We start from the raw sequence: 26,675 nt of genomic DNA, 5'->3' as shown, positions 1-26,675 counted from the left end.
AATTTAAACTCCCACATTCCACTTTTCTGATTGTGGAATTTTGTATGGAGGCAAATCCAGGTTAACCATCAAAGGAAAAACTAATATTTAAACAAAGTACTTTATTTTCAATCACCTCTTCAAACGAATGAGGAGGAAGCAGAGCAGGTTCTACCACATAGCGCAGAATAGGTGACTGTCTCGGGCACAGTATTGGGGGCAGCAAGATGATTGGGTGTGATTCCCCTTGAACTAAGGTAAATAATGAACGGAAATCAATGGATCTACTCCAAAGTAAAACCAGTGTGAGACCAGAATCAGGCCCTTAGTGTTTATCACCTGTTAAGAGTGATTTGGTGAGTTTTCTACTTGTCAACCTATAGACCTGGTGTTGGGCAAGAGAGAAGGAGTGGGAGTTGAACCTGGTGGCAGTTTTCACTGATTGTCTGTGGCTGGCCTAAACTTAGTGGACACCGAGGGGCCCTGCTTATTCTGAAGCACAGCAAGACCCCAGACCATCTCACAGCCAACTTCTCCTTCAGAACAGGGAAGGGTTTTTAACATCCATTTGGCCTTCCTCAGTTTCCCTTTGAGATGAGACTAAGAAGCACCCCATGCCCTTGCATACTTACTGGCTGAAGCAGTCACTGTGTCTGTTACATTGGTGAGGTCCAAAAGGAGGGTAGAAAAGGTAGGGTGCAGGAGGTAGAGGTGGTGTAGCCCTGGACGCTTGTTTCTTGGGCCAGGCTCCTATTGGAAAGAAAGGCAGAAAAGGGATGGCTACATCCTCCACAACAACTCCTGCTTTGGAAGGAGCCTCCATTTGCTGAGAACCCCCATCTTACACTGACTGGCATGAGCTACAGAAATCATCTGTGACCTGCTGCCATAAAAAGCTCTGTTCTTCTCCAGGATAGGCTCTCCTGCTCCAGAGAGAGAACCATTCACTCACGAGGTCTCTCCCACAATTTTTTATCTCAGCCAGTCTCCCCTTTGATTGCACAGCTCTTCTACAGCAGCTGTCCCCAAATGGAAAATGCTCTCTCTCAGTATGGAAAGGAGCCCCTGGAGGATGTCTAGAATAATGTGTGAGCCCAAACAGCTTCTCTATGGACAAATGCCGAGGGAGGAGATAGGCAAAAGAAAGAAACATTCTGAGAACCCATCTCTCCTCCAGCCAGGGAAAGCTGGTGAACTAGCTGAGGGGACTGGGACCAATGCTGTGAGGCAAGGGGGCGGCAGGTGAGACTTTGCAAATGCCACAGAAGCTACAGGAACTGGCACAACCATCCAGTGGGCAGGGATCAATGTAAGCCCAGCTTCTAGGAGAACAAGTCACTAGAGCAAACAAGAATCCCTTCCTCAGAGAGCAAGTTGTCCACAGGCTCCTGTAGGCTACTGCCTGCCCTGAAAGGCGGCTCTGTAGAAGCCATAAGGCAGCAGTGATCACTTTTCTTTAGCTAGAACTCCTTTTGTGAGGCACTCCTCCTCCCATCCCTATGCCCCTTCGTGCCACGCCCTGGCACGTGTCTCATTCCCCTCTCTGTTCTTTTTTCCCCTTTCTTGTCCTGTCTATTTTTTGCTTTATATTTTTAAAATTCTTTTTGCTCTTGTTCTTTTCCTCCCTTGCCAGCCTCCATCCAGAAAGCTATATTCTCTTGGGCGTTGCCCTCCATTGGTGGCTTCCTAGTGCCAGGCTGTGCCTGCTCGTGCAAGCATGCTGAATAGCAGAAAAGGGAGGCTTGGCCTGGCAGGCTGCTGTCTGAGCTCGTTCATGCAAGCTCTTCATGGGGCTGTCTCCAGTAAGAACTGTCACAGGTGCAAGTGAAGGCTGTGGTTTTGATCCAAGATCATGCAGCTTTTTTGGGCTCTACTAGTTCTCCACACTGCTCTCCCCTCTCCTGGACCAGTCTAGCAGCCTGCCCACCAAGCTGTGGAACGCTAGTTTAAGTGATTATGGAAGATAAGCCCTGGAGTTCCTGGAAAACACACATTTAGCTGAACGCAAACACACACACACACACACACACACACACGAAAGGAGTTCTGGGCTTAGGAACACTGTATTCTTAGGAGGGAGCTCAATGGCACACTGTCCCAGTGACACTCGGGCTAGGAAAGGCTTCTCCAGCATCCCACAGAGCTCTCTCACTGCTTTCTCTCCTAGACATACAGCAAGCCCTGCAGCCATTAGCTACAACCACTAGGGGGTGAGACTCAACTGCTATAGACAATCACTGCAGAATATAAACAGAACTGACTTGAAGGCCTTGTACACTTATTCTCTCCCTTCACTCAGATACCATGGTGATGGCTGACTTTACCGGACCTTAGACAGGTGGAAGATTTCATTATGTTATTCCTCCTCGTGTAGATGTGGGTTTGTGTAACACCATCAAAAATGCATTTCCTTCACTTCTGTTCTCCCTCTTGGCCTACATACACTTTATTCTCACCTTGTCTCCCATGTCAAAAACTAATACATGAGGGGTCTTGATTGCGTTCCACATCATTATCAATGACAGCGTGGATCTGAACGGTTCAACAGATACAGGGGAGCTCACATTTATGAGGAGCCTACAAAAATGGCAGCTATTTAAGGAAAAATATTAATAATCTAGTTGTAGATTTAAAAACAGACTGTGTGTATGTACATGCACACTTCAGAATTTAGAACCAAGAGACCACCCCATCTCACCATCCATCCCATATGGAAGGTTTTAAGTTCAGTAACATTGTAACTGAAGAAGAAATAAGAAAAAGGGGAGAGACTGAATACTCCTCAGGCAGAAAGCTTCCAAGCGGGAACAGGGCTCTCGCTTACCAAGTTTTGTAGTGCAGGCTGCATTTCGTCAGCCCAGAAGAGAAAAACAGATTTCTTCTCCAAAGTCATCACTGACAGTGCATCAGATTCCTGCATGTGACACGGGAGATCATAGCTCCAAACAGGGAGGCCTGATTTACCATCCACCACCAGCATCTGAAAACAGGGAGGGGGACACAGCGTGAGCACCATAAGCCATGGAAATGGGAAGAGACAGATGATTACGGCAGAGACTTACAGCTAGCATATACCCTGCCCTCTCTTCTGTCCCACCACAGTCCTCCCCAAGTGGTAACTTTCCCAGGATTTACCTTTTTCATATTGTCATTGCGCTGAGCCTGCACCATGAAGTCCAGGGTTTGGTCAGCATTGAAGTAGCCAGGGGCAGGCTGGCTGTGAATATTGAGAAAGTAACAGTGACCAGAAAAGCATGCAATATTGAGCAAGACAATGCACCCACTTTTAGGTAATTTTCCCCTGATTGACACTCATCCCACTTCTATTAACACAGGATTTGCCAAACCAGATCAGGCTTTTAATTCACCAAGCATAATCCTTGACTGGCAGCAACCATTTGCCGATATATCAGAGGAGGGGAAAATAACCATAGTGCTTCTAAGCAATTCTTCAGTGCCATAAACAACAGGGGGAAATTCCTGTCTGAGTCATATGGTAATCAGTTTACCATAATGCAGCCTGACATTTTATTACCTTTTCCTTAGCATGCACAACTACACATTTGTATTAGCCGTCATAAAATTATCCAGACCTTCTAAAATCCATCAACAGTTTTTGGCTGTCTGACCGCCTGCAGTAGTAAGTTTCACAGACTGATTATATGATGTGTAAGGCATTATTTTTATCACATTACTCCTTGTTCCCTTATATGGGCCAGTGTGAGAAAGAGTCACTGGCCAGTTTTTACTAAATCCTTCTTAACCTTTAATAGTTCAGCTCAAGTCCCCTCTCACTCTTCTCCTTCTATGCTATATAATCCTAGATTTGGATCTCTTGCATCATATGTAAACTCCTGAGTTTTGTAGTTTACATATGATGCATCTTGCCTGCCTCTCTGGCTTTTGAATCGGAGTTCTATCTTTCTTAAAGTGGACAGGTCTGGACACAATGTTCCAAATAAGAGCAGACAATTCTTCAGTCCAATATCACCACTGTATGTTCTGTATTTGCTCATCCCCTTTGTAGTGCACCAAGCATGCCATTTCCTTTTTCATTGCCTCCGAACCCAGCAGCAGATATCTTTAAACTAGCATCAATGTTTCCCAAGCCATTTACCTTGGAGAATCCCGTATCTTCAAAGTACACTGGCATAAATAAGAAGCGGAGGCTACTTTTTGCCTGTGCGTGTTACTTTACATTTATTTAAGGTGAATTTCCTCTGCCATCAAGATTCCTAATTCCCCTGTGGGTTTGAATTCACCTGGAGTTTTGCCCCAAACTAAAAACATACTTTAGGTGCTATCCATCAGTCAACATCCACTCCCTCTTCCAAATCAGCGGTGTAACAAACCAATTCTGCCACCACACTAATTACTGGGATAGCCTGCTATTAAACCTTCTCTCTTCTGAAAATCATCCATTTACAACACGATTTTCGATTGCTTAACCAATTTCTAGTCCACCAGACTTTGTCCCTTTCCTTCTGCTACTGATTCTCCTTTATGATCTTAAAGGATCTTATCAAAAGCTGTTTGAAAATCCAATAAAATTATATCAACCAGGTCACCGTTATCATTTCTTGTATTTTGTTACCTTTTTCCAAAAGGGCAAGGTTTTCCCTAACAGAAGCTGTGTGGGTTTGATTCTACTGAGTGACACTTATCCAAGTGTTTTACTATTCTATCCTTATGCCTTGTCTATGCTGGGGGGTTGTGCGGATTCCAGCCACCAGTGTTGCTGCACCAGTACAAAAGCCCTAGGGTAAATGGGCAAAGCACTATAAACTGTGGAGCTTGTCCCTGATTGAACCTGGGATGCGTAAACTGCACATTTGGAAACTGCAGCTTAGCCTGTCTCCCCTATGTGTCTGTGCTGGTATGGCTATCCTGGCGGGTGTAATTGGAGCCAATCTCCAATAAAGACAAGACTTGAGAATTGCCATCACTATCCCCAGTAGTGAAGTGAGGCTTCTCAATCTATTACCTTGTGAAAGTAGAATGAATTATATTGTAAAAATAAGAATGGATTAAAGAAATGTTGTATGTACCTTTAAGCAGAAATAAGAAATGTTGAAATACAGGTGCCAGGAAAAGAAACATTAGGCATAAACAATGGTGCTAATGGCGAAACATTAACAGAAGATGGGTAATAGTTAGTAAGGAAATAAGATATGCATGCCTAGCCCAGGTAAACTTATCTGATTCTGCTTCCTTTGTTATCTTGTTAAGTTCTCACCCTTTTATCTGTATAAATAAGATAGTTTGTGTCTTGCATGGTGCTCACATTATCTGGGTGTTATTAGCAGAGCGTTGTGCTAATAAAACAGAGTGGTCTGACAAACTGTGAGTCCTGAGTCTAACTTTGACAACCCCCAGAATCTTCCTTTGCTCCCTTTTCCAAAATTCTTTAGCCTTCAGGAATAGCTGCTGGGTTTAGATATTGTATGTCTGACACATCATCCCTTCCGCTGTTTCATGTGTGACACTTCCTGGCAGAGTTTGTACTTTGTGCTATGTTGTTTAAGCAGGGTTTTCATTTATTAAATGATATTCTTTTAGCCCTAATAAACGAATTCCCTTCTCTACTTTACTATGCATGTTTTGTTCCCCTTTTTATCTACCCACTGAGAAAAAAAAACAGCTAATCTGGGCCTTTAGCACAGTGGTCCTGTACAGGTTGCAGGACGATTCCATGATCTATGTTTCCACCTTTACCTTTCACTTCATCTTCACCATGTTCCAGCATAAGTTTTACAATCTGCCCTTTTCAAAGTAATCACTGTATCCTCGTAGGTGTATTGCCATCTATTAGGACACCACACCCAACTATACAGTGATCACTATTGGTTAATAAAGATTCTACACTTGCCTCCTGGATAAATTCCTACCTGTTAGTGAACATAAGAACGGCCCTACTGGGTCAGACCAAAGGTCCATTTAGCCCAGTATTGCTGTCTTCCAACAGTGGCCAATGCTAGGTGCCCCAGAGGGAATGAACAGAACAGGCACTCATCAAGTGATCCGACACGTCGCTCATTTCTAGCTTCTGGCAAACAGAGGCTAGGGACACACTAAGTTCACAGTTGTTTCTACCTTTGTAGGTACCAAAACAAGCTTCTTGTTTATGCTGTCAACAAATTACTTCTGCCACCTATGCCCAGGTGTACATTCAACCAGTTAATACTGGGGTTGCTGGGGAAACCACCTATTGTTATTGTCCCAGGACATTTGGCAACTTCCTTAAACTCTTTGAGTGAAATATACCCCGTGCAGAGGTCCAGCACAGAACACATGCACCATCATCTCAAGGGGCTTAAGTGCTGAATAGATCATGTGCTGGCTGCCTGCACAGGGACGAATTTCTTCCTTTCAACATACTAAGATGGACATCGCTCTTTGAATCTAGTATGTTGGCTATTCAGTCTGTCTCTTTCTTTCATTCCTTCCCTCTCTCATTCTCCCCTCCCCACAGCACTAACATACCGACACGCACATGACTCCAGCTCCCTGGTATCCCTGCAACCTTGGGGAATAATTCCCGATGATTCCCACAGGAATGTGCGCGCCTGGAGGAGAGAAACAGAAAAAGGAGACACAGAAAAAAACAAAAGTGTAGCTAACCTGTGAATGTCCTGCAGCTCCAGGTTCCAGCGGGGCTCCAGGTCCTCTCCTCGCAGCAAAGTCAGGTTGTGTTTTGTGGTGATGAGGAGGTCGCTGCAGTTAGTATCTGAAGTCGTCACCATCTGCAGGAACTCAACGCCCCCGCTGGGAGAGGAAGAAAGCCAACATGAGGCAATTGGGCTTCCCAGGTTTTATTTACTTATTTAAATAAAAACAGCCAATGCCAAGCTCTAAGTCTTTGAATATGTGAGAGTCTAATCTACAGAGGGGTTCTAGGTTTTTTCCTGTGACTGAATCCCCACTTCACCACCTCATCTAAATTGGGGCCTGCTGCTTTCTCCTTGTTCCCAGCCATACTAAAGGATTTCCCAGGCTCTGCTGGGCATTGAATCACTGCATGAAGAATAAGGGACACCCAGGGCCTACACAACCCTGGCCCACTCTGCTGTGCACAGACAGAGCTGCTAACTTGGATTCTTAATTATTTAGAAACACTTTTTCTCCCCTGTGCAGGCATATTCCTATGCATGTGTGGCTGTAAGGGGGGAACAAGGGCTCAGAGGAACAAGAGGTTCCTTTTATAACACATGGCATGCCCACTGCAATCACTGGAACAGGGAGGGAATTGGAGTTCTTGATGTCACAGGCATTGCCTAGGTGACTCTGATGGTCAGAGATATTCAAGTGGAAAGGGAACCTCCAACAGTGCCCAGGCAGAACCATAGTTTAGCCCAATTGGTGAGAGCACAACCCACCTGTAAATGTCAATGAGCTCCGATAAGTTGACAGATCTGCGCTTCTCCCACTCTGGCTCCTCCCGCTGCAGCACAGGAGGGAAGCTGTCACGGTTTCTGGCTTGGGCAAAGAGATCCCTCAGGGCGACTGCTTGGACATTACCTAACAGATACATGACAGGGAGAGCAAAGATTAAGATTCTCACTTGTTGGATAACAGTCCTGAGAGCACAAGAGGCTGGGACCACTTGCAGGTGGATAGTGATCAAACAAAAGCAGGAGGAGAGTCTTGGCCTCTCTGAGAAGGACAAAACGTAGGAAGATCCATAGGAGAATCAATGGCTTTGGAGAGCTTCAAGCCACTCCAGTCCTAGGAGCTCCAAGCAGGTATCACTGTTCCTGCACCATTTCCTACACTGGTGTGGGGAGTTCCCATCTTCTCCAATCTGAGCTTCCACCAGTGGAAGGCATGGCAGGAACCTCCTGGCAGAGCTCACAGCGATCCCAGCTTTAAAGTGCCTTAGAAAAGAGATCAAATGGAAGGGGCCCATCTTACCAGTGGCCCATCTTACCAAAGCCAAACAGGATATAGATGGCTCCTTGGCTGGTAACATGGGCTTGGGGGCCGATCAGTTTTCCTTCTCCATTGATGCTGTACTTCACGGGCCCACCCAGAGGGTTTCCCGTCTTACCCGATACCAGGATAAAGCACAGGTCTGGCTGCAAAGGTGAGAGAGATGCAGGGAATTCTGGGAGTTGACTCACACACAGTAGAAAGCCTCTCTGCCCCAGAATGAAAAGCTCTGCCATTCCCTCCCCACACAGCAGCATGTATCACATGACAAATCATTTGGCATCTTTCTTCTTCCCTCCCACCTCCTCTATTTGATTTCCTGTGTGAGCTAGCAGTCTTGGTCTAGTTCCTTATGTTAAGATATCCTTGTCACAAACCCCCCCGCCCTCCCCCGCAACATGTTAGGCACCCTTGTCAGTAGCAGAGGTGCCAGTGAATGAATGGACTTTGGAGCCTGAACTCTCTCATCAACCTTAAAGGCAGTACCTTCTAAGTCATTGTGCATGGAGCAGCACAGGGGAAGTTTGCACCATGATTGCCAGGCAGGGATGTCTCTTCGACAGCTAAGCAGAGCACATCACTGGGCTGTCAAACTGCCAGCTTTCACTAGTGCTACAACACTACTTTAAAAACAAAAGCAGTAACTGCTAAAGGGGGAAGCACAGGAGAAAGAGAGAAATTATCACGTCTCAGCCAGTGGGCAATGATTAATTTAACAACGACATTCATTTGTCAGCTGATAAAAGATACAGACAATGTAATTACTACTTGATCCTGTTCTCCAGAGCAAGAGAAGGAAGGCGGGTTTGTACCTAAGGGGAATCTGAGGGTATGGCTACACTTACGGTTTGCAGCGCTGGTAGTTTGCAGCGCTGGTCATCCAGCTGTGTAGGAGCAGCGCTGGTGTGTGGCCACATTTGCAGTATTAGCAGCACTGTTGGGAGTGCTGCATTATGGGCAGCTATCCCAGCATTCAAGTGCAACAACGTGCTTTTCAAAAGAGGGGGGTGGAGGGTGGTGTACTGTGACAGGGAGCGGGGAAGATAGAGTGGATTTTTGGAGCCAACACTGTGTGTTAGCTTCCTGGATTGGAAAAATCACAAAATGTTCATGAGCCCTTAGTCTTAACTCTTAATTGCAAACAGCCTGCCTCCAACACGGACTCCCCGCTGTTTCACTCACTCCCTGTGGTGTACTGTGACAGGGAGCGGGGAAGAGAGAGATTGGAAAAATCACAAAATGTTTGCGAACCCTGTATCCAACGCTGTTTCCCCTGCCTCTCATTTGATCGTTCACAGCCAGGTACAGATAGCTCCTGTTTGCTGTGATCAGTGTTTGTTTTTTTAGATTAGCAGTTCAACAGAGCTCCGATCGGCTCCGTTCTGTTTCATTCACTCTCCCTGCCTGCCTCTCATTTGATTGTTTACAGCCAGGTACAGATGATCACAGCAAACAGGAGCTCTGTTTGTTCGGAGCTCCGATCGGAGCTCGTTCACAACAAAACAAAGAGAGGCTGCATAACAAAACAAAGAGAGTAATTTATAAAAGCATTCTGGGATACACCTTATACCCTGGAGGCCAATCACAGCGCTGGTGTGTGGCCACACTTGATGACCAGCGCTGCAGCACCAGCGCTGGAATCCTTATTCCCCATGCCGAGTGAGGTGTACGGCCAGCGCTGCAGCCAGGGAGTTGCAGCGCTGGAAGTGCCCTGCAGGTGTGGCCACTTACTAATTGCAGCGCTGGTGGAGGCTTTCCAGCGCTGCAAATCGCCAGTGTAGCCATATCCTGAGGTAAGAAAACTACTTGGATGAAGGAATTTGTGCCCTTCCCCCACTACACTCTCTTTAGACCATGTCCCTGCTCGCCCTCCAAAGATTCAAGACCATTCAGAGCTCTGGTGGGGATGTATCATACCTGGGTCTCTCCGATGGCCAGAACCACCAGATCTCCAACCTTATCCCCATCCAAATCTGGCAGCATGACGGCTGGTGCAGCCAGGGTCCCACTTGGCAGGTGGGCTGGGTTCAGTGTCCAGATGGTTTTCCCTATAGGAGGAGAGAACATCTGAGCACTGCAGCACGTCAAGAAAGCAGAATTCATGAGAATCCCCAGGGAGTCCAACTAAACCTTCCTGAAGGAGGAAGGGAGAGACGACACTACCGCCCAACGCCATGAGTAACAAATCCAACCTAGAGCAGGTGGCTGTGGAATTCACACACAGTGGAAAGTGGAATTCTTTCCTCCTCATTGCTGTGAACTGCTTGTGAGTCACAGCCTGCCAATGCTTTGCTTTATTAGTGTTCTGACATCTCTATAAGGGTCTGGTTGTGAACCTGCAACTCTTCTGGGGTTCAACTGTCAGGATCAGATCCTAAATAAAAGAGAAGCTTTGCAGGACACCAGCTGTCCTAACTGGCCAGTGGTAAAGCCTGATTGTTGATGTCACAGCTATGCAGACACTCCCAGGGAACGGAACAGATGGGAACTCGTAGTTGGAGGGAAAGATTTTGGAAACGGAAATCTGTGTCTCAGTTAAATTTCCAACAGGAAACAGCCCCTGTTGCATCTTTATCCCCTCCACATGGGGGGATAAAGGTATGTGAGCAGAAGTGATTTTAAACACGGTTTGTCAGTGGGGACCCGTGTAGGGACCCAGTAAAAGAGGATTCACCAAAATAAAAAACAAGTTCAAAGTAATTCCAGATGCTCTCCCTGCCCTCTGAGTCCCTCTGCCAATTACTATACTTTTCAAATCACATTTTAACATGGTTTTCTCCCACGTCTGCTGTGGGAAAGCCTCCCCACCCCTCCAAAGTACAGAACAAAGTTAGGGCCAGATCCTGCAAATGCTTATGCACACAAGTAACTGTACTCACACAGGCAGTAGTACTGAGTTCAGAGAGACTACCCTGACCCTTCAAACAATTATACACGTGAACAGTCTCACTGGATTCATTCATTACAACCATTTGAAAGTCAAGCTGTGTTGGTTAGTTTTTGTTGGGCACAGAAGTCATGCAACATTTCTATGTTCCCTAACTGAATGAGTAAAACTCTCAGAACCAGGGTTCCACTGCAAATACTCATTCAAGATCCAAGAATATTCTCCAACATTTGCCTAAAATTCACTGTTCCCATGAACATTTCTGCTAGCAAATTCACTTGCTAGGATGTCCATTAAGAGTAAATATAAAAGGAACATAATCAACATAATCAAAATGACTAAAAATGCAATATTCATTCAGATCTAGTAAACACTTTTATCAACCTAAATTCTCCTGAAGATGGAACGGGCTACAGCATACTTCCCCACCTCTTGCTCTAGATCTGATGTTTAGTGCATCTGTGCTGTTGTGAAAGAGCTGCTGCATTCCACTCAAGAGGTGGCTACATTTCAGTGGTAGGTGAAATGACTCCTATATCCTTTATCTATATCACAGGGATGTTATAGAGCTACATTAATGAAGTGCAAAGGATTACATTACATATTATTCCTTGTAATTCGGTATTTGTTAATGATTAGATCAGGGATTCTCATTGCGTTGTGCCCCCCTTCTGACAACAAAAATTACTACACAACCGCAGGAGAGGGGACCGAAGCCCGAGCCCACCCAAGCCCCCCTGCCACAGGCTGGGGAGCAGGGAGCCAAAGCCAAAGCCCAAAGGGTCGAGCCCCAGGTAGGGGGCTTGTAACCTAAGCCCCGCCACCCAAGGCTTGGGCTTCGGTCCTAGGCGGTGGGGCTCAGGCTTGGGCTTTAGCTCCAGGCCCCAGCAAGTCTAAGCCATCCCCGGCAACCCCATTAAAATGGGGTCGCGACCCACTTTGGGGTCCTGACCCACAGTTTGAGAACCCCTGGATTAGATCATCTTCTGTATTACTCTGCAGTTTTCTTTTAGCTATGGACTTGTTCCTATGTTGCTACCATGGTGCTGAATTATTCAAGGTGATCGGTTCATCCACTCATTCATGCCTGGAACTACCTGAGGAGGCCTGGAGAAGGCTGAGGAATTTGGATGTTCCAGTCACAAGGCAGACAGGCTCAGCTGGGGCTGTGAGAGTCAGTCCTTTACACTGCACACTCCGCGTCTCTTCTGGAATATGGCTGGACCACAGGGTGCTACCGTTCATACCCGAAAGGGCCATCACAGTTACCGATGGCCTAGAAACACCTGCAGACACACAAGAGGGGCAGTGAGGTCCCTTGCAATCAAAAGAGAGAGCGGAACAAGGCAAAGTGATCTCAGGGGGACACGCCGTTCAGTTATGCTGCTACTCTGTGCTGTCCCCAAGTGGAAAAGGTTAAAGTAGTTGCATTCAGAAGAATCCCATGAGTTTGGTTATGTCAGTCCCTTGCTAGTTCACAGGAATGGAACTGGCAGTAACTGTCCATAGAAACACCTGAAGTTACGTTTCTCTCCTTGGTTGGCAAAGGAACATAATATTTGTTCCCGAGCACCTATTGGTCCATTCAATTCATCACCCGAATTGCTGTCACACCAGACTAGACTACTGTTCTTTTTAATGTTTATTCTTCTGCTGGCCAATGGTTAATGCTTAGAAGTTGCAACTACCCTTCTATTAGGAACCTGGCCAGTTATGTTCAGGGTCCTGTATGTTCTGTGATTCTGTGGCAGCCTAATTTTGCTCCACAGTCTAAGTTTTTTTCTTTTGTGGTAAAAAGCCCGCCTATTTTTCTAGCCTTCATTGTTGTGAAAAACACCTTGAAAGCATGCAACCAGTGTCAAGCAGTGTTGTCTGCCTGAGTCTGCAGACAGCACAAAATAATAGCTAAATGGAGTATGAAGTACCCCAATATGTTTTAATCAGATGTTGACTTTAATGCCTAATGATGATAAGTTTAAGGTCAGCCTAACATCAGACATACTGTTCATCATTTTAGCAGAAACATCCAGCTAATGTGCTTATGTCACAACCCCAGACAAAGTCCCCACATCTTCCAAGGTGCTAAGAGCCCCACACGAGTCTTATCCAGATGGCAAAATTTCGAGCTTCTCCCTAACAGCATCTACAGTGCAGTTAATGTGGGGCCAGTACAAAAATCTGCTTCATGTTGAAAACTGAAAATGTGGGAACAGTGTAAAATAAAGAACACGGGGAATACTGCATAGGTTGAATGATTCATTTTCATATTTATTTCAGTACAATCACAATTTTTTAATTGAAATGAACCTGCCATCGGATTTTCTATCTACTGCACCAGAATTCTTTAGACTCCAGGGACCCTGCAGTGGAATTTACATCTCACTTGTAATGGAATACATGGGGCCTTACTGACGTAGCACTATGCCATGGGAGAGGGAAATTTTCCTTCTTATCTGTATTCCTATTACACCAAGCATTGCAATTAGGCACCAGATATTGCCAATACACTCCAACATAATGGGTCCTTGCTTCTTCACTGTGTCTGTGGGACTGGAACAGATTTCATGTCACTATGAGGTGAAGGCTGCTGTGGAGATGCAGTACAATGGCATCTGGGAAGCTCCAGAAACAGGAAGCTTGGAGCAGTGGGAAACCAGCAGAACTCAGTGACAAGCTAAGTTATTTCTAGACTTTTGATGGGTTACCCCATGTGTTCCCATGCAAATGTTAGCAGAGAAATGAAAAGCAGCCTGCTGAGGGGGAGTGGGCTGTTTTACATTAAACAGCCAGGTGCGGTAAAATTACTACTGCCAATCAATATATCAGCTGGGACTTTCACAGCAGAAGTGAGCTGTTTTAAGGAGAGGTCTGAAGGAGGACAGCGTGGCAGCTCTGCAGATGGTATGGGGAACTCCTCCCATTCATAAAGGCTGGCAGGGAGAAAATAAGAAAAAACAACAACATTGGACAACCTGACAAAAAAGCCATCAAGGCTGGCATCCCTGGCGAAGCAAAGTTGGCAGTTAAAATCTTACCCAATACGCTAGCATTCATCAGGGCTGTGAAGGAGAGTAGGATGTCCGGGAGTCCATCACCATTCACATCGGAGAGCTCCAGTGGGAACAGCACTCCACCTGTGACAGTCAGAGCAAATCAGGAGCTGCCAGCAGAATGGCTGCCAAACCCACTCTGCACAATGGGGATAAGGACAAGCATGAACGAAAAGGGGTCTGAATAACCAGCCATCATGGAATCCACAGGAGACCACCAAAGCAGCACTATTCCCCCACCTATGTCGTGTCCCTCCCCACACGGCACAGCTCCAGCACTGGGCTCAGACAGAGATCCAGCAAGGGCCTACAGGAGCCAGCAGAGATGATTATCTGCATCCACTGCAGTGATCTGGCACCACATCTGATTGGCTTCTCAGAGCCCAGAAATGGGAGGAGGAAAGAAGGAAAAGGAGTAGAATCACATCACCGATCATTGCTGTCTCAGTGGAGATATTAAGAGGGGAAGCACTTTAGAAAATACTACAGATTAACTAGCTATTCTATGACTATTTGAGGAGAGACAAAGACCTTAGAACATTTAAATTACTGATTTATAGATTTAACAGGGAGAGAAATGTGCAGAGGAAATAATGTTAGTTAAGCCAATTTGCGGACACAAAGGAAAATCCATTCCTCCCCACCCAAGGCAATGCGCCATGTTCCCCCTCTCCCCGATTTGCTGCTTGGCTTGTACTGAGCATGATCATTAACACTGTTGAAGCCGGCTGACCTCACTCTGCCCCCCAACTATTGGCAGGCATGGGTTGTCTCTGCCTCCCCCCACCCCGCATGAATGGAGGAGTTTGTGGAGTGCAATCTCTGGATAGGGAAATGATGGGGACCAAAGTGGACTAACCCATCTATATCTGGGGCAAATTCCAAAATGGGTAATGCCATCCAGGCAGAGGGGTGACATGGGAGGAGAGTCAGAAGAATCCCGCTATTTTTTTGGCACTGGAGAAAGTAAGACCTTATTGGACAACAGATTTATCTCCAACTGGCCTGTGACATGTGCCATTTTTAACAGGCAGCAGAGGAAGGCTGGGTGCATCAGCCACATGCCTGTTTATGTCCTCAGAGCATCTGCAGTGGTGAAGAGGATTAAGTTGCTGCTCCTCTTCTCTAAACAAACTCTCTGAGGTGGGTCTTTCCCCCACAACCAGCCTGTGAGTTACCCCCTTCCCAATCTCACACAGCTGCTGTTCCTAATGGTCTCTCACCTGCTTCCTGGCCTAGGTTGCGGTTCCAGGTGTTATGCAAGTCTCTAGGAGGACAGGGAATGAGAAAGGCGCACACCAGCACCAGAATCATGGAGATAACCATGGTAAGCAAAAAGACTGCTGTGCGCAGGTAAGGCATCAGGGAGGAGGCTGCCTTCTGCTCCAGGCTGCCAGTGGCCTCTGCAGGGTACCCATCTGCGGCACTCTCTGACAGCCGCTGCTTTGTCACCTCGACCTCCACTTCTGAGTCTGGGTCCTGCACCTCCTCCAGGGTGCTCTTCCCGTTCTTGACTCCCCCATTCTTCTGCAAGTTGAGCACAAGGTCATCTTCACTCTCATCGCTGTCAGCCTGAGTGAGGGGGTCATACTCCCCTAGGTCCGGGCTCTTTTTTCCTGGGGAGAAAAGCAGGGAGAGAGAATCAAGCATGGCTGGTGAGAAGGAAAGAAAGAACAAGCTCTCTGCGCTTTCAGGTCCCAAAGGGAGGAGAGTGTGAGAGAGAAGACAGGATGTCTGTATTTGTGTCTACTCAGATGATGGGCATGGTTGGAGGGGATGAAGTATAAGGGAGAAGGCGGGGTCCATGCACATCCACCTGGTCTCAGAGTGGGGGCTACAAGAAAACAGATTCCCACAGTTTAGTTTCCCAAGGCAAAAAACAATTCCAGGATTTGCTTAATTTCCTCTAATGCTTTCCGGGTCTGTAATGAGAAACAGTTCCATGGAGCTATCGTACTATACCTTTAGGCTTGGAAGGATTAGAATCTTATTGCTACACATCGATAAGCGCTGATTTCATTGTACACACACAAACCCATGAAAAAAATATTTCCATCAATAATAACTGAAATTTACAGAGAGGCAAAGTAAGAAAAATGCGACTTGTGAACTTATTAGAGTTTGGATTTAAGGATATTACCTTGTGTATTTTGACATGTGATGTTGACAAATTGGGTTTGAATGGTTATAAAGCTTTAACTTTTTCAGTCTTGACATCTAGTGTCATTAAACAATTATTGGTGGACCCCCACTAATGTCAGATCCCCCCACCCATAATTTTCCACACCTGTGAAAATGTAAATTGATAAGAATTAAAAAATGCTTTAAAATAAACCGATATCGGTCAAAATTTTATAAAATAAAAATTGAATTCTGCCAACCCTACATATCTTCATGCTTAACCCTCTGCATACCTAAGTCCCAGACTCTCCTCAGCAATCTCCTAATTCAAAGCTCTAATGATGAAAGAGCCATTCTTCATATGGTAACCTTTATAGTGTATCCATGGCAGAGTCCTCTCTCTATATCTCATTTTTCATCTGCTCCTCCTCCCTGATCCACTCAGTGATGTCACAATCTAAGTTTCTGTGACACCATAGCTGCTTCCAGGGGAACAAGCTATGATGCCAGATGCTAAACTGTGCCTCAAGGTGTTTAAAGGAACACTTTGCAAGACATAAACAATATATATACAAAAATGTGTATTGTATCCACCCTCCGATACTATGATGAATGGGAATGATCCAAAGAAGAGAAATCGGAAAGTTTTAGGGTCTCATGATAATGTTAATTCAACCCTACTGCTCAGAAGTAATTTTTCCTATTTGTTTTTCTCTTTAAATGCACAGCTTAGTATGTAACTGTCATGTTGTTAAATGTATAAAATATGCAGTCTGTGCTACACAGCAGAGTTAACATTGCAGCAGCCATCCTTAAATTCTTCAGTTTGGAAAGATTCTAGCAGTATGAGCAGCCAAACCAGTAATCTCTCTCCAACCAGTAGAAATGTTGGAAGTGCACCATAAAAGAACCTTCACTTTTTCCTTTCTACTCTTATGTTTGAAATTGTAACTTTAATGTAAACGATAGGATTTTTTTTTAATGTAAAAGCCAATCAAATAACACTGTTAAGTCACAGTAAATCCTTAACTGCCTCACTCTAAATAGAAGCAGCCTTAGTTAAGGCAACATTATAGTGACATGGGAGCGCTGTTATAGTTAAGGCTGTGCCACAAGTTCTGTATAAAAGTTGACCTAAGTCCTCTAAAATCTACATGTTTAATCAGATTCCTTTGAAATTTTGTGTGCCTCAGGACAGTGCAGAGTAGGGTTAGTGACCCAAATTTGGGGTGATTTGACAAAGGGATTCCTGACTTACAGGATCCTCTGGAAACTCAGTTTTCTTCTGCTGTCTTGTACTGTTAAACTGAAGAGATATTGACTGGTTGAATCACAGACCTCACTGACACTGATGGCTGTAAACTCATAGACTTTAAGATCAGAAGGGACCATTATGATCATCTAGTCTGAACTCCTGCACAATGCAGACCACAAAATCTCACCCACCCACTCCTGAAACTCACCCTTCAATTAACATACCGAAGGATAAATTAATCACAAGCCCCCACCTAAAACAAAATGAGTTTTGGACTGAGATTGCTGCAATCTGACAGTCATGGATGGCAATTTTATTTTGGAGGAAATGTAATCAAAGTTTTTCAGGAGAAAAATAGACATATGAATGCTTCCAGGGAGGGGAGAGGAAGTGGGGGAAAGGGATTTGGGGCTGCAGCGAAGAGAGGGGGGTTATTGAGAGGGAGTTAAATGATGGCAGGTGATAGAGGAGAGTGGAAAGAGGTTGGGGGCTCAATTGAGGGAGAAATGGAGATTGGGGGAGTGGAGGGGTGGGATACTGGAAAGGGGGATGTGCGGGGGCAGTGGCAAAGAAGGGGGGTGGAATAGGGGCAAGGGCACCTGTCGGCCCCACATTCTCCCCTCCCATGTGTGTGCCCAGATTTGGGGGGAGGGAGGGGGCGAGGAAGAGCTGGAACCACTAAGGCAGTCTGAGCCCCCCATGTGAGCTGGGATATGGGAGGTCTTGCCCCCTGGGGTCAGTACACAAATTGCAGGACATGATATGGACAACTGCCTAAATGACTCCTAACGCCTATCTCCAGCATATCTTTTCCTGTTCAGAAAACTAGGAAATTCAATGGCAAAAAGCTATCCTGAGGCAGAGTTTAGGTTGCTTGGTGGGATGTTGTTCCCTCACAGAACACTGAGTTGACCAAAACTGAAAACTTCTGAAACCCAGGAAATGCACAGTTAAGATTACGGCTTTGGAGAAGGTGAAAAATGAGGACAGGTGTAGGCAAACCTCGGATTGGTGGTTTGAGAAAATCTGTATTTTACTAGACGCAGGGGTGGGGATCAAGTGGCTACTTGCTAATCTCAGGGCAGATTAATGTGGTGTTTCCAAAGGCGCAGAGATTTGGAACTGACAGCACAGGTACCTTAACTCACAAGCGCCGGCTTCCTCCTTTCCATGGGGGTGCTCAGGCCCTGCCCCCACTCCAGCCCTGCCCTGCCTCTTCCCACCCCTGCGCTGCCTCTTCCCACCCAGTTCCGCCCCCTCCCCTGAGCAGGTCCTGTCCCCACTCCTCCCTCTACCCCCAGCGCCTCCTGCACGCTGCAGAACAGCTGATTGCGGCGGGTGGGAGGCGCTGGGCAGGATGGGGGAGCTGGCTGCTGGTGGGTGCTAAGTATCCACTAATATTTTTCTGTGGGTGCTCCAACCCTGGAGCACCCACGGAGTCGGCGCCTATGCCTTGACTGCTGAGGGAAAAGAAATATGTGCGCTGCCAGGGCTCCCAAAGTGTGGAGTCTGGGCTATTCCTGGATCATGAGACTGCATGAGTTTGTGGGAGAGCAAGTACACCATGACATGGGGACTGCTGCCTACACACTGAGTTGGGTAGAGAGAGGTGGCCTGCACTGGGACACCATATTTTGTCCTCTCTGCAGTGTCTAACAACCAGTTATTTAAGAATCGCTGTAGTGTCTAACAGGCGATTTAAGAGATGATCTACCGGACTTTGTGGTGATTCACTCAGGCAGAATCTGGTATGAGAGCAGATTTAAACTGCATCAGAGATCTATATCCAGGATCTGTGACAGTTTTCTCTGATTTGGCTGAACGCCTGAATAATTGCTATATATAATATGAAAGCTACGAATAAGTGCTGGAATAACATTAATTGAGAAACTGAAAGGGCCATAGCTGCCTGGAAAAAGGACACAGAAACATTACAAACTCTGACACCTCACGGTTTCTTGGCAATGGGGTACCTTTATTGGACAGGGGTCAGAAGATCTTTCTCTCAAACATAAAACTGTCAGTACCTTGGAGCAGAAACACTGTCTGTGATTTCTCTCCCCAGTCCTGCCACAAACGCCACCCTCCAACCACTCTGAAACATGACCAGGAATACCATTCCACTGTAACATAGTTGTCCTTCGCTCCAGGCACTGCAAACGAATTGAGTTATAGGAGGGAAAGAAGAAAAGCAACAGAAGTTGTTCCCATACCAAGGAGTGAAGACTTCAGGGAGATGTGTTCCTTGCTTGTGGTGGAGGGTGCTGGGTACAGTAGTGGATTGAGAGCCTGGTTGGAATGGGGAATGCAGTGAACAGGTCAGGGGCATGGTTGGCGAGGTCTGGATTGGTGGGGTCCAACTCATGTGCGTGCGTGGAGGCAAGCTGATTCAGTATGCAAATTGCAGGACATGATATGTACAACTGCCTAAATGACTATTAATTCCTATCACCAGCATATCTTTTCCTGTTAAAAAAAAACTAGAAAATTCAAAGGCAAAAATGTACCTTAAGGGAGAGTTAAGGTTGCTTGGTAGGATGTTGTCCCCTTACAGAACGGTGAGTTGAGCAAAACTCACAACTTCTGAAACCCAGGAAATGCCCTCTCTCAACAATGTCCCAATATGCCATTAACACACATACTTTTATTCTGCCAACCCCCACAGATGCTGAAATGTACAAGCTCTTCACCTCCTTTGACAACCCATTCACGTTCACCCACATGATTCCATCTTACACTATTAAAGGACAAAAAAAAGTTGTCCATGTAATATTCCCTCTGTTCCTTTGGAGCTGACGTAGCCAATTGGAATTATTTGCATACACTCAAAGTGCAGTCAGTGTGTTACATGTACCTACCCTAAATGGTGGAGGCAGTAGTTGGGGCTGCTTGGTAAAAGTGTATTTGTGATAGGAGGACGTGGATTACTTTGAAGTGTGTGGTAGACCTGTAGTCATAATATGACAAAATCTATGTTTTGCATCTTCCAATGTGCGTGAGAGCAAAGGAAAGAACTACATGTGTAACTTCAGGATCCAGTATGCACCATGTCAATGCAGAATTGTGTACATTCTATCATTAGCAGGGCACAGGGCTCTCATTACAAAGGGTATTGTCAATAGCAAGCTGCGATATGTCAGCAATCTAAGCATTTATTATCTGCATGCATTCCAGGTAACATGTGTGTCAGGTGTAGCTGTACTGAATGGTGGAGGGAGTAGTTAGCTCTGCTTGGTAAAGGTGTGTTTGTGAGATCTGTGGATTACTTAGAGGTGTGTGACACAGCAGTGACTGTGATATGAGAAGTTCCATGTTTTGCACCCTCTCATGTGTGTGAGGAAAGGGAAGAGGTGCGTGTGTACCTTTAGGATGAAGTATGCACCATTTCTATGCAGAACTGTGTAGGTTTTGCCACTAGCAGGGCACCGAGCTTTTATTACAAAGGATATCAGCAGTGAAATGGAATATGAGGGGATTCTAATACTTTAATGATGGTTAAGTGAAAGTGTAGGTTGAGACAGTATCCTGTGAGTAAGTGGAGTTGTAAAAGGCTGTGACACGGTTCTTACAGAGCACACATGCAGTACTCTTTTTGGGAAGTTAGCTAAGTGTATCAGGATCTGCAACCTCCTGAATCTTATAATGCCCAGGGTCAGTGTGAGTATGTGCATATTTAGATGTTGCTGAAAGAGGAAAGGTGGCATGGATAACCCTTCCCCACTTCCAGCAAGTGTTTGCTGGAATCCTGTGGGTGTGAGTGAATGGGTTGTACAAGCTTTTCACCTACTTTTACATTTCAGCAACTGTGGGGTTAGCAGAGTAAAGGTATGTATATTAATGGGGCACAGTGGGGCATTGCAGAAAGAGGGCTGAGTTAAGGTTGCACGGGCAACCTTAACTGTGCATTTCCCGATTTTCAGATGTTTTGAGTTTTGCTCAACTCAGTGTTCTTGTAGGGATATTAAAGGAGGTACTAACAGTGATACCCCCAAGTGACAGTGACCCCCCAGGTTCACCAAGTACAAAAATCTTCTAAGTTCTTATGTTAAAACTTGTAAGCTCCTGTCTGCAGAAAACACTGATTGTATCTGTCCTGTGAAAGATACTCTATTACTATGTAAAACTTACAAACAAGTTAATTGACTTTGTTCAAGAAGTAAACACTATGCTAGCCTTAAGCTGTAATTGATACAATGTAAACAAACAGACTCCCACCCTCTGTGATTACAGGGCTGGGAATCTCATAGGAATTAACACACACCCCAAAAGTGGTGGAGACAGTAAATTAAAATATGGTTAAGATACGGAATGCATGTTGATGAATGTCTGATGTACGTGAATGGTTAGGGAGGTGCCAGCCTGGAAAGGATACGTCGGCCGAAGAATGTGTCAAGTGGACCACCAGACAACCCCCGGAGGGTAAACTGGGATCCACCCCAAACATCTGGAAGGAATGTGCCACTTTAAACAGTGTGGATCCACTAGGAATGTGCCATCTGCTAATTGAGCCAACAACAGCAGGATGAAACGGTTCCCATAGACTAACATAGGAATTAATTCCTATAAAAATGGACTCTAAAAACTGAGGACTTTGAGTCTCTGGTTCTGCAGCCAACCTCCAGGAGCATCAGGTGCATCTGACACAGACTCGGCTCCATCCTCATGACCAAGATACCTGGCCAGTAACTTGGCATGAGCAACGTCGCTGGTAACTATAACACCTTTACAGAACCTGAATGAATGAGAGAGAGAGACAGAGACAGAGACAGAGAGAGTGTGTGTGTGTGTGTGTGAGTGAGAGAGAAATAAGTAGTAATAGGAATTAGTCAAACATCGTTGTTTACTTTTGTCTTTTGCTTTATTATATTTACAATAAATGTGGCATCTTTGCCTTATCCCTCTTAATAAGATCCTGCTGGTTTTTATTATATTGGTATAACATTCTGCAAGAGGACAACATGCCACCAAGCAACACAGCCTTTGCCTTAGTTTTTTGCCATTGCATTAGGTGACGTATCCTTACCAAAGGAGATAAGTGTCACATTTAGCTACGGTCAGTAATCTAAACTCACTTCTAAAGCCACTTCTATTGTGATCTATGCCTGTACACACACAGACTTGCACCAAACTAAATCAGTTTTCATTCACACCTGTAGACATTTGGGTGCAAGCCTGTGTACACACTACCTCTTACTTCCCAGTTCTGCATTGGCATCAGCATGGAGCCTCACTGACTGCCATGGAGCTCGGTGCATGGAAAGCCGTCTGCCCAGAGAGATCACAATGCAGAATAGGAACATATATTTCCACAAATATAAATATCTCTCTCCTGTTGTGCCTGCACGCCATGCTTCACCCAGTGGCACTTTAATTTAAAGAGAATTCAGGGCTGATAAAAGGTTTCATGTTGTCCACTCTGGAGATTGAAGTCTATCGAGCAGTCACAACACTTGCAGTATAAGCTTTCTCCATTCAATCACCCCTGTCCTGGAAGGGTCACCTCCAGGGATGAGAGAAGAGCTCAGACTCCATAACTAAATCAGTCCATGAGCATCCTGTTGGGAGCATCCACAGACATGCCATCTGTGATACAGGTTCTGTGTCGAGGACACCTTTCCTGCTACAAACTGGTCTGACGTCCCCAACACATTTGACACAGGCTAATAGATGCAGTAATGGATTTTAGCCCTTAATGACCTAGGTAAAAATGAACCCGTGACCTATACGTTAGAAGTTCCATATTATATTCTTAATCCTTTGAGCCATCTACTATCTCCCCTGAATAGGGTCCAGTCTGAAATTGACAACCTAAAGATGAAAGGCTTCATTGGTAATGGAAAATGGAATGTGATTCTCTACAAAGTAAAAGCACTAATTCTAATTTTATTGTTACAATCTGTCAGTGTTTTGTATTTCTTGCAGCAGACATGTCAGTGCCACTCCAAGGGCTGGACCAAATTTTCATAGAGATGTGCCTGAGTTTTACATTCAGGCAAGATCATGTGTGCAGCTACATTTTCAACTCACCATTCTTAAAGATACAAAGCCCACTAGATGACCAAACAAGCGTGAAAATAAGTGGGTGAGCCATGCTTTCAGGCCATCTATTTAAGCCCCCAATTGAACTTTAAGCAGAGAGACATAAGAGAAGCTCTCCAGAGATCAATCTGTTTGTTTGATGATCACTGGTCCTGGACCAGCACTTGGAGAAGTTGACTCATCTTCCAAAGAATATCTAGCACTGTCTGGTTCTGATTTATCAGTGATCAAAAAATCTGATACCTTGTGCAGTATCAGATATAAAAATGGTTTTCAGCTTTCCAATGATATAAAAAGTTCCCAAGCTGTGGTCCATTGACCAATTGCAGGTAGTCTGTGGCCAAGCTACTGATCACATGCTACTGGGCTTTTTGTTTCCAGACATTAAAAATATCAAATACTAAGGGGGAGATTTTCAAAGGCAGAAGGTAGAGTTACTTGCATCCGAAGAAGTGGGTATTCACCCACGAAAGCTCATGCTGCAAAACATCTGTTAGTCTATAAAGTGCCACAGGATTCTTTGTTGCTTTTTAAGGTAGAGTTAGGAGCTCAACTCCTGCTGACTTTCAATGGGAACTGGGCACCTAACAGCCCTTTGTGCCTTTAAAAATCTCCTACTTTCCTAATATTACTTTTCTATGCAAGCTACTCCTGTGGTTGTCATAGGGGTATTGTGTGATCTCACATGGGAGAAGAGGTGCTCCATTCATGCAATTATAAACTGGAAGTGAGACATCCATTAAGGCCTTTATTAAAACTACATCAACATTATGAAAAGTTTAAAAGATTTGTTCATTTGAGAGATAACAAGCTATCCCTGATCTCTTGGCCAATAGTAGTGGGGTTTTTTAGCACTGGTTTTAAAGTGAAGAGAGCAAACCCTGAACTTTACACCAGTGTAATTTTCAATGCTTGATTTTCTTGATGATTAAAAAACAGGAATCTGCTTCCAATATTCTTTGAATCCTCTTTGGTGTCACACTTTGTTTTCTATTTTTTGCTCTTAGGAGTTGGCTGATGCCACATATACATATCTAAACCCTTAGGGAGATAAGATAGCACATATTTGCGAAATTATTGAAAAGAAAAAGAAAAAGCAGCTATAGGAAAAACAGTTCAGACTTTTCATGGCTGTTGAAAGCTACATTTTGACTGTGTGTTAGTCACACAAGTAGGGTCTTAGGTGTACAAATTAATTTGAGCACAGATATAAGGATTATTTTTGTAAATCTACTTGACAGGCCTTGGTTCAACTAAAAATAGCTTACTTTGTGTACCCAAATTAATGTCTTCCAGTTGCAGGTGGATACACATTATTAGTTATGTCAAGAAATTTAGGGAGAAGTTCGTCTTTGCAGTTGCAAAATGCCCCTTTGGTCACATATTTATAACTCTCTCATTTTGTACTTTATTTTTCCCAAGTAAACAGCTTTGAACAACTGTTCCATCCTATTTAATCAAACAAGTAAATTGTTCTGTAAATGAAAAAAAGCACTAGAGCAGAGCTTCAGTTTGGTAGAAGACCTTGCCCTGGACTGCTGAATGCTTGAGGTGGGGCCTTATAGGTGCCATCATGGTTGGTCCTCATGGGCCAGTGGAGGAAGGCCATGTCATTTGCCTACTGGGCTCCACCTCAAAGCCATGGGAGCACTAAGAAGCTGGTGAGACCCAGCAGGAGGGAGGAGCTCCAGCAGCTGGTGTACTAGCTCTGTTCTAGTTTTCCTAAGTGCAAGCAATAGACGTGAAAGTTGATGGGGCACTCTCTCATTGGTTTAATATTGCCACCTGTATTGGCTCCACCCATTTTAACAAAACCTTGGCAGCCTATTCTACAGTAAAATACAGACAGTCAAGATGTGTTTTCAGTATAGTTCCCTTTTAATGTCCTCACAGAAATGTATAGTTGGCTGTATCTATGCCTCCGAAAATATGTGCTTCTCTTAACTAATAGTCCCTTTTCCTGAATATCCTATTGCCAGAGTGTAGATATATTTCTTCTCTCCCATTTTTAATACATATGATAAAATAGAGATTACTGGAAATTATACAGACAAATTTGGCAGGGTTTTCATATTTACCCAGATAAATGTAGAGACAGAACTTGAATTTGGAGCCTGATTTCCAAGAGTAGGTTATTTATAGGAATGACACATACTAGTGGACAAGACAAAGACAAACATTTATTTATCTTTTTTAGGTATTCATTCTCCTTCATTTATTTATTTTTTACACGCTGCATCAGTTTACCGCAAAAGGTATTTAAAAGGCAGCAATTTAAACATTGTTCTAAATCTGTTCAAAATCAAATATGTTCCACAAGAATATGAGCTGTAGGAAATGGAGAGTAAAGTATTGCAAAGAGTATGCAAAAATTTATTGTTACTTAATCGCAGAATATAGCGCTATAAGAGTACATGACAGGGTGCAGAGAGACTAAGATATACAACAGAAGCAGTGTCGGGGGCATTGATGAGCAAATGGACCGCCCCCGCCATCGGCTTCCAACTCAGCTCCCCCCCTTATGATCAGTGATCCCCCCCTTCCCCCACCCTCAGGAGCAGTGACCCCCCTCTTCTTCCCCCCACCTCAGGAGCAGTGACCCCCCCATCTCCTTCTCAGGAGCAGTGACCCCCCCCTTCCCCCACCTCAGGAGCAGTAACCCCCCCCTCTTCTTCCCCCCACCTCAGGAGCAGTGACCCCCCCACCTTCCCCCCCACCTCAGGAGCAGTGACCCCCCCTCCTTCCCCCCCCCCTCAGGAGCAGTGACCCCCCCCTCCTTCCCCCCACCTCAGGGGCACTGACACCCCCCTCTTTCTCCCCCACCTCAGGGGCACTGACACCCCCCTCTCCTTCCCCCCACCTCAGGGGCACTGACACCCCCCCACCCCCGAAGCCGCCCGGACCCGGATGTCCGAGGGGGTCTCTCCCTCCCCGCAGAAAGACCCGGATGTTTTTGGCCCCCCGAGGGAGGCGCGGGTCGGTCCCGGCCCCCCTGCGCGCAGGGTCGCGCCACGTTGTTCCTGCGCCGCCCTCCCCCCGGCCTGTCCCTGCGGAGCGGCTCCTACCTGGCAGCTTCAGCGCCCGGGACAGCACCGTGGCCATGCTGAAAGCGCGCGGTGCGCATGCGCGGCAGCCCGCGGCTTGCTGGGAAGTGTAGTTCTCTAGTAGGGCGGTCACACAGGCTCACGCTGCGCACGGGAGGCGTAGGGCGGGGCGGGACGGGACGGGGCGGGGCAGAGACCCCTGCCAGGCACACGGAGCGCTCGGGTCATGTTCCCATTGCTGCTGGTAGTTGCTATTGTTATATTTCTCTTTCATTGCTATTTTAAAGTTGAAGCTGTATTTTAAGATAAAACGATTGGGGGGAAGAACCACCAGTTACATTTAACGTGGGACTCCCCTGGGCTACTCTGTG

The 26,675-nt window shown here is 45.5% G+C and overlaps 1 protein-coding gene across 2 annotated transcripts in view; it reads right to left on the bottom strand.

Annotated features, from left to right (window-relative positions):
• Positions 1-26,459, bottom strand: part of FAM234B (family with sequence similarity 234 member B) — a 29,414-nt gene extending 2,955 nt beyond the window's left edge. Inside the window, exons 1-11 of one of the 2 annotated variants that reach the window (XM_044995750.1) lie at positions 26,326-26,459; positions 15,069-15,461; positions 13,831-13,929; positions 11,893-12,081; positions 9,826-9,956; positions 7,907-8,054; positions 7,356-7,497; positions 6,601-6,744; positions 3,115-3,196; positions 2,804-2,959; positions 612-729 (exon numbers count right to left, since the gene is read on the bottom strand). In XM_044995750.1, the coding sequence (XP_044851685.1) occupies positions 612-729; positions 2,804-2,959; positions 3,115-3,196; positions 6,601-6,744; positions 7,356-7,497; positions 7,907-8,054; positions 9,826-9,956; positions 11,893-12,081; positions 13,831-13,929; positions 15,069-15,461; positions 26,326-26,362 (1,639 nt within the window). In that variant the 5' untranslated portion in view covers positions 26,363-26,459. Of the gene's footprint in view, positions 1-611; positions 730-2,803; positions 2,960-3,114; positions 3,197-6,600; positions 6,745-7,355; positions 7,498-7,906; positions 8,055-9,825; positions 9,957-11,892; positions 12,082-13,830; positions 13,930-15,068; positions 15,462-16,259; positions 16,354-26,325 lie in introns of those variants that run through there. The other variant, XM_044995759.1, reaches the window with a different exon arrangement.
• Between the last annotated feature and the right edge of the window lie 216 nt (positions 26,460-26,675).

The sequence above is a fragment of the Mauremys mutica genome, chromosome 1 (assembly GCF_020497125.1).
Source record: "Mauremys mutica isolate MM-2020 ecotype Southern chromosome 1, ASM2049712v1, whole genome shotgun sequence".
NCBI lineage: Eukaryota > Metazoa > Chordata > Testudines > Geoemydidae > Mauremys > Mauremys mutica.
The sequence above is the reverse complement of the archived record's forward strand: the minus strand, read 5'-3'. Positions and strand labels throughout refer to the sequence as shown.